The sequence below is a fragment of the Paramacrobiotus metropolitanus genome, unplaced genomic scaffold (genome assembly GCF_019649055.1).
Source record: "Paramacrobiotus metropolitanus isolate TYO unplaced genomic scaffold, Prichtersi_v1.0 Parri_scaffold0000007, whole genome shotgun sequence".
NCBI lineage: Eukaryota > Metazoa > Tardigrada > Eutardigrada > Parachela > Macrobiotidae > Paramacrobiotus > Paramacrobiotus metropolitanus.
Genome location: NW_026570227.1, coordinates 2,472,291 through 2,480,653, shown reverse-complemented (window position 1 = coordinate 2,480,653; position 8,363 = coordinate 2,472,291). Strand labels below are relative to the sequence as shown.

The window sequence follows — 8,363 nt, the reverse complement described above, 5'->3', positions numbered from 1 at the left end:
ATTGCTGCGTTCCAAGAAAATCCGCATATTTCTGTGCAGTATTATTTTCCGTCGCTTGGTTGAATTTGGCTATCGCGTGATGTTCTCTGAAATAATTCCTTAACCTTAAGTGCATCTTTACTTCTGCACTTTTGAATTAATCATGCCATTTCCCATTCTGCATGGATAATAGCGTTACGTTACGCAAAAATATCATGCGGGAAATTTACTGTCGAGAATCATATATCTTGTCAGCTGGCTGGTTTGGATTATAACGTTTTTATGTAATGTACGGTATAATTCATGTTCTTGAAATAATTTTTAATGCACTTAAAAATTATTGTTACCGGTTGTGTGAGTGAATGATGCAATAAACAACAGTGAGTGGTTGAAGAAAAATTCGGTTATATATTTCCCGCCTCCGGAAATGGGCAACCATGAGTCCACCACATCGCCCCATACACCCCCGCAGGCGGACACCTTCGGACGCTTCCAGACTAGCTTCGACTACACCGGCACGCCGAAACTGTCCAACATCCTCGAGGAGTACGCCAACCGGCGCGGCGGCAACGCCAGCAAAGCTTTCCGCATCGCCATCCTAGGCCCCGCCCACGTGGGGAAATCCTCCTTTGCCGGAGTCCTCCGCAAGGTCACCACCGACCGCCAGTACTCATGCCCGGTGGAGTTCCACGAAATCCAGCATGACCTAACGGACGAGAGCAGTCTGGTGGATGATCTAACCGCCAACTGTCATTTAATCATTGCGCTTACAGACCGCACCGAGATGGCGGTGAAATGGATGAACTGGGAATTAAAGCACTATCGCGCCTCGATTGAGAATGTGTCAAAGACGTTGTCGCGCGCCGGTACCGGGTATAAACTCCCGCAGGATCCGATGGCCGCGTGTAAAGAACTGGAGTTTATTTCCAGGAAGTTCCCGAAAAACACGCCCCCGGAATCGCCGTTGAATCTGCGCTCGCCGGATTTACTGTGTCGGCCGGCGGACTATCAGCGCAGTTCGTCGAATCGTTCGTTATCCGTGACGACAATTTTTGACGGGCATTTATTGTATATTTTAACGAAGACCGGGAAAAAAGACTACGATAAATTAAAAGAAATGCAGACGAAGGAAATCCGCAAATTGAAAAGAAATTCATTACGGCAAGATGACCCCGCTCATATCTGGATGAACGACTCCCTGCCAGCGGATTATCTGGATTTGTATTATAAGAAAGTTTTCATGCTGGACAACACCGATTTACGGGCGTTTGATTTTCCCTTGTTATTTTTAAAATTACATGATATTATGACGGAGGTCATGCTGAAGCCGGTTTCGATTAATTTCTTGAAGAACGCGATGCTGGTGTTGAAGAATAAATCCGGGGAGACGCTGGGGCGCTATCAGGAGCGTTTTCGGCAGGCGGTGTTGTTGCGTAGTGAGCCGTTGAGTACGGAGTTGGTGGCTAAAGAATTGCGCCGGTTAATTCATGAACTCGGGCTGGATGCGGAGAGTTTAGCGTGGTGTGAGAAGCTCGGTATCTTATCGGTGGATAAGGTGGTGCGAGGGATTAACAAAGCCACAATGACGACCCTTAGACAGCTGGACGCCAGTCCGCAGCAGGTGCCGGAGATAACGGCCATGAAGGAGATCTTTGCGGAATTGTTAAAATGTATCGACAGTTATTGTAGTCTGCATCGGCGGGATTTCGCTTGGGGAAGAGGTACAAACTAATATTGATTCATCTTAAAACTTAAGTTTTTAGTTCCATTTATTAAGAACTATACGCTGCGAAAACAGATTTTAACAAAAATTTAAAAAATCACATTTATTGAAAATTAAATTACGTATCTGTACTTACAGAAATCATACCAACTATGCGTACTTGTTAAATTAAAAGTACATAAAATTAAGTCGTTTAATTAATTAAAATTATTTAATCATTTTTGTAATCGGTTTTGTTATGCCATTACTTTATTAATTTTTTAGAGTAATTATTCTTTAAAGCAAAATTTAAATTTTAAAAATTTATAAGACTGCCCAAAAATGAAAAAAAAGACTGCCAAATGATCGGTTTGGTACAGCGGGCCATAAACTCTGTCCGCCTGCACAGATAACCAGTCTAAGTTGTCGCCGTATCGTTTTCTTATCTTACCTTTAATGATTATTTACCTTGGCGGTAGATGCTTCCGACCGGCTGTTGGAGGAATTCGGGATTCTCGATCTCCTGCCAAACTTCATCTACGTTATGGTGCAGAGCGAAATGCTCGGCCGAGGCGGACAAGGCACGGTCCGCAAGTGCCGGGATATCAGCAACGATCGTGACCTGGCCGTCAAAGAGTACGACATCGACGGTACTATACGCCTGCCGGCTAGCGGAATACCGCTCCCGGATAACGTTTTACCGGCAACGGCCGCTAATATCCGTACATTATCGGTGGTGAAAGAATTCCAGCGGATCTGCAGTCTGGATCATGAGAATCTGGTGCGGTACTACGCGCTGGATTTGCAAGGAACACGAGAGTGCAAATTGTGGCTCTTCATGGAATTATGCGAAGGTAGCAATTCTGCACATGCAAACCAGCATTGATAATAAGTAGTTAATTTACTGTTAAAAAACAAATTAATCATCTATAAATAACAAGTACATACCGTAGTAAACAGTGATTAATTAAAATAAAAGATCTTCATTTTTTGCTTAGGTGGCACGCTGAGTAAAAAGGCCCAGGAAGGCCTTAACCAGCATAGTATCGTCGATTACACCCGCCAAATCACCAACGCTTTAAGCTACTTGCACAACAACCGAGTGATGCATTTGGATCTCAAAGGCGAGAACGTTTTACTAACAAGCCGCGGTACACTAAAGCTTGTAGACTTTGGTATGGCCATCAAGCTGGAACAGGAGCAAACCCAGGTCGGCGAGGTCTCCTACCTTAAAGGCACCCTGCGCTACATGGCGCCCGAAATGATCAGCGCCGAGCAGCGCACCGGACGGCGCTGTGATATTTGGAGTCTGGGCTGTCTGCTGTTGGAGATGCTGACAGGGAGCTGGCCCAAGTTTTACAAGAACGGACGGGAACTGGAGGAGATGCAGATACTGTATTTTGTGGGGCATGGCGGGAAGCCGTTCGTCCCGGAGAAATTTCTGGATGATGGCAAGCAGACGGAAGTGTTTAAAAGCTGTGCGCGGTATTTGATGCATCAGTGCTTGCAAGTCAATCCGGAGCATCGACCGTCGGCTGATCAGGTTTTACAGTGCGGATTGTTGACGGTAAGTTAAAGTTGTAGTTAATTATCAAAGGTCTCAAAAGGTACAGAAAACACTGAGCTTTGGAAACAGTTTTTATAAATCGCGAGAAGGTTCTCCGCATATTAATACAAAAAATTGGAAGAGGTCATTTCGCTCGCTTGATTAAATTTGGATGCGATTTTCAGGCAAACATGATGGAGCCGGCTTCGTTCATCGACGTCGCCGTTATCGGTGCGAGAGGAAGCGGCAAGTCCTTCCTGATAAACAATTTACGCGGTTTGAAGCCGAATGACGCCGGATCGGCTCCGATTGGCCATTTTGGTAGCGACGACACCGAATGCTACAAATACGCGATCCGCGGTTTAACAATTCGCTTCTGGGAGATTAAGCACGTTACAGCGGAGCAAACAGCGCCGTCAGCCCGCTCCGCTGCTTGCATCATAGTCAGTTCGACGCATTTCTCCACAAAGCACTATGCAGCCGCCAAAACCTTGGTGCGCGATGCGAAGAGTATTTATTTTGTACGGACAAAAATCGCCTACGATATCGAGAACCGCATTCTGGATGGATGTATCGAGACGCACGGGAAGATTATGAAGGACTTCAAGAATGACCTAAAAATCCGATTTCCCAGGGAATTACACGACGAACAGATGTTCATGGTGGAGAACCGAAAGGTCACAGAATACGAGTTTCGTCTGTTGCGGAACGCAGTGTTGGATGATATTATTCAAATACCCAGCAAACCGTCGAGTTCGCAGCCGAAACAAGCAGTTGCCGTAGCGAAAAATGTCCTTGTTATTGGAAAACGCGGTTCGGGGAAATCCAGTCTGATCCATAATTTATCCAAAATGGCGAAGGAGACAGGAGTGGATTTCTCGTTTGTAGAAGAAACGCCAAGCGATGTTATTGTGAAGAATACTGCCAATACCGCTTTGATAGTGTTAGCCGCACAACAGATTTCTAAAGAAGAACTTGATTGGTATATTGCGTTGCGGAAACAATGTGACGCTGTTTATTTCGTGAAGCCGTTTGCCACGGAGGAGATTTTAAAGGCGAAAGCAGCGTCGGATAAGTTAAAGAACTACAGTCGCACCGAGGTCTTCAACGCACAGCGGACGGGGTACATTGGCGAAATGGTTGCGCCACATGGAATGGATGCCGGAATAGTTTATGTGATTGATAACTATGAGCCAAACCTGTACGATCTCAAAATACTTCTTCTCGACATTGTTGGCAAAGTAAAAGTGTCAAGAACGTAATTTATTTAAATTGTTTTACCATTCTGGAAGACGTGGTATCCGGACTTTCCTTGTAACTGATTACTGTATAAAAATAATATTCGAATTTTTCTGCCTTTTCATTTTCGTACGAAGTACAAAGGCCGTACCGTTTAACAGCGAAGTCATAGCAGAGTAAAAATATTATGCCCATTACAGCATCCACTTCGTTTCACATTTATAAGTCACGGGGCAAAACCTGATTACCCTAACGAAATCTTTAATCAGTTGAGTCTGTCCAAAAAAGTGCAGTCTAGTTAACGAAGTTGCTATTTTCGTTTTGAATCATACTGCGGCAAAATAACCACTTCAAAACTTTATTTTTCTTTCTGGAGCATACGCTGTCCGTTAATTCCCTAGTGCATACCATACATCCATTTACATTACTGTGCAAATGTGCGCCAGTGTTGCCGCGCTATAAATACCGTAACGACGCTATTAACTATTAAGGTTCTTCAACTGTACAGTGCCATGCGTTTCGAACGGTACGATATCGATAAGTGCCACGGTAAAATCAAGCGAAGCAATTTCAAACTGGCTTATAGAGGAAAAGGATCCCCTGGTTTCCAACCAGGGAATACTTTACCTTTGTTAAGTACACCTGAGCTTGCAATAGAGTGACGACTGATGCGACCCATTACAAACGTCTTTTGGCACCAGACCCGGAATTTCAGCGTATTCAGTTTCTAGCTCGATTTGTCGGACGTTCGGTTTATACATAGTTGCAGTCAATTCAACCGCACCGTGTAGCGTTCGCTTGATAAAATTGACATTTGGTAGAGCTTCAACAAGTCATCATGAATTTCGGTTTAGTTATCAAAACACTATTCTGTTTTGTGACGATTTGTTGCGGTCCGCCTCGTTTGGCATCGAAGCGTTTGCTATGGATCTGGTATCCCACCTTTTTTCCACTTTCCTACACAGTGCTGTTGAATTTCGCTTTTCTACACGGCTGTACTACTGCCGCACTTACATGGTTTTCGGAAACGGAAGAGTCAACTTTGCAGTTTGGAAGCTTTTAGTAACGAAGTTTACGAAAAGCCGCCAAAATGCAATGTTGACTCTAGCGCAAGCAAATCGGGGTTGCCCACATTCTGATTGTTATAAAATTATCCTTGCCGCAGACATAGCAGAACGTTTTTGCCAGGTGGTGTGCACGCACAGCGGTACACTAACGAGCGCCTGTTTGCTGGTGCCGCGATATCGTGCTAGCAGCATCCGGATTTTCTTTTGTCGGTAGAAATAGAAACTGTATGGTAGAAATACGTATTGTACGGCGGTCTAACTCAAAACACATGAACACACTGGAGCTTACGACCGCCGCAGTCGTCCTTTACGGGGTGCTCATATTTTTGTGTTCTTGCTTGGTATGAAATGCCGAAAATCATCACCCATCTTGAGCTACGCAACATACGACGAGATCTTTGCCGAAAAACGTCCATGTGCCCCTTCATCTTCAGCAAATAAAGACATCTTTTAAATGCGAGAATACGAACCGGCGGAGTCGTCTTCTACGCAGCACCAGCAAAAGGTCACCGGCATCTGCCCGCGTTTAATAACTAGGACACGGTTTTAATGTCTGACGCAGCATGCAAGAATTATCGATTATACTAAATATCCGGAAGCGGAGAATAACATTAACCATTTGTAAAATTTACAAATGGCTAATGTTCTTCACCGCTACCTTTTCCATAATAACCAATCTGGGCCTTTTGCTTTAGGCGTCTGACGGACAGCGGCTGAAGTTCTATGCTGGCGTTCCTCAATGGCGCATATCATATCTCACATGGTATTCTTGCATGCAGTTAGTCTTTGCTAAGATGAATTTTTATCACTAGTATAGAAGGTCGTAACCGCCCTTAGTGCAAGCGAGCGAGCGTGCAAGACTTTTCTGTGCAAAAACTTCTTTGGATAAAACACCAACAACAGTAAACATGCGGGGGTCTGTCTTACCGTTCCCAGCTGCATCATATGCTGGGAAATATCAGTAAGCTGTTTACGTCAGACGTCCTATACTATGTCGGTCCTGGCACCGACTTTCGGAATAAGACGACCGTATTTGTTTCTACATCCTTTTATTGGGTATAAATAGGGTATAGAAGGGTACATCCTTTTATTAGGTAATGAAGTCTGCTGTAAATTTTTAATAAGAACCCACAGCAAAACCCGATAAATGATCACATACAATTCTGGCAACATGCAAACTTGTCTGTTTGTTATAGACAAAAACTAAAAAGCGATTATTAAACAGATGTCTATCTGTGCAGAAGTAGCGATAATTATTTTTCAAATTAAACATGTTCAGGCTACCGGGTCACACCGGGTCATAGCCGGCTTAGTGAGGTCAGCACACTGACACGACATTGACGTCCACGGACACGACCACCAGTACTGACAGGTAACTTAGCGGCATGGGGACTTATAACATTCAGATTTTGTTTCTGAGTGCGGTCGGCCGAATGGAATGTTTTGGAGAATAGCAAAGCCGGTTTTTGCACGCAGGAAAGAGTAGGCAGTCGAGAACGGGTTGGCAGTCTGACATAACGCGCTTAGCTCCAAAGGGGTAGTGGACAGTCGGAGCACAGAGAAAAATCGGAACACTGAGAAACCCTTTGGAGCGCTTAGCTCCAAAGGGGTAGTGGACAGCCGGAGCACAGCTGGCTTAGCGCAAGCCGGTCTTGGGATAGCAGCCAAAAGCATCATAGTCACAGGGAGTGCTGACCTGCATGTTTTAAGATTTTGTGCCAGCTCTTCAACTTGACGGCCGCAACCAGCCGAGAAACAATGCTACACCTGGCGGCATAAGGGATGGTCCCGAAAGAGCAAAGAGAGTCGCGAAGCAAAAAAATGAAACGAAAATAAAACATATCCTTATTTCAATACAATATAGAAGAAACACTATTCCACTCAGTGGGATGCGTTTCTGCTGTGACTGCAAGAGATAAGGAGAGTAGTTGGCCTTCACTGCGCGGAAAGCGCAGGCTTAAGGCAGTTAAATTTAAAATTATGATTCAAGTAACAAAAAGTGGTTAATCAAGTAAAAGCGAAAAAACAAGGGTAAGTGGTGGCGGAAAATGATAAAGTAATTATGATAATAACCGATAAGGTACTACTTACGACGGAAAACGATAAAGTAACTGGCAGTCACACAACATGAAAAAATGAATGCAAAACCAACTTTTACAAAACCCATTCGAGTCCATGATTTTGAGATGTCAGAGCCACTGCAGTTAAACAACAGTGGCTCTTGATTTTCTTGCGCGTACTGGCATGCGGAAGATTCGAAACAACGAAATTCGGTTCCGGTGATGAATAAAAGCAGGAGCAGATACGCGAGAATTTGTTTAAAATGGCGGTTTGCATTTGACAAAGCATACAGTGAATATTTAACACTCAATTTTTTGCGTTTAGTGGCGGGGCTATCTGGCTGTGGTGGTCTTTTCGTGCCGTATTCGGTGGCACAGTGGCTTCGCAACCCGTAATCAATCGCCGATAGTGTCGATTTTCCACCCTTAGCCAGCAGGCTGTAGACTTAGGTAACTATCCTGGTTAGCATACCTAGGGTCTCCCGGGTAGGTTTTGTTCTTTTCTACCTTGCCTGTGGGAATGGGAACGACGACTTGCCGTCACTTCAGGACAGGTAACGGATGCTTTGAACGATATCCGTATCGCAGTGCCAAATCTGGCATTCTACCGTTAAGCAAGGATAGTTGGAGCCGTCCAAGGGGGTGGCCTTTATTGCTTTCACCTCATTCCGGCTATTGAACTGTAGTTTCCGCGCATGAGGGTTCGTCATTGGTGGCAAATATTTTCAGGGCCCTCGTTTTCATGAGATGCTCTTTGCCACATGTTCTGC

At 44.6% G+C, this 8,363-nt stretch overlaps 1 protein-coding gene across 1 annotated transcript; it reads left to right on the top strand.

Moving 5' to 3' along the window:
- Positions 1–4,559, top strand: LOC129582192 (uncharacterized). The gene is made up of 4 exons (XM_055473636.1): positions 1–1,700; positions 2,161–2,535; positions 2,680–3,248; positions 3,413–4,559. The coding sequence occupies exons 1-4, from the start codon at positions 407–409 to the stop codon at positions 4,487–4,489; spliced, it is 3,315 nt and encodes a 1,104-aa protein (XP_055329611.1). The 5' UTR covers positions 1–406; the 3' UTR covers positions 4,490–4,559.
- The last annotated feature ends 3,804 nt before the right edge of the window (positions 4,560–8,363 follow it).

Excerpts from the sequence above, each read along its gene's own strand:
- LOC129582192 (XM_055473636.1), top strand. The coding sequence starts at position 407 with ATGGGCAACCATGAGTCCACCACATCGCCCCATACACCCCCGCAGGCG. Across the intron at positions 1,701-2,160 it reads GGATTTCGCTTGGGGAAGAG|ATGCTTCCGACCGGCTGTTG; the intron begins GTACAAACTAAT and ends CCTTGGCGGTAG. Across the intron at positions 2,536-2,679 it reads CTTCATGGAATTATGCGAAG|GTGGCACGCTGAGTAAAAAG; the intron begins GTAGCAATTCTG and ends TTTTTTGCTTAG.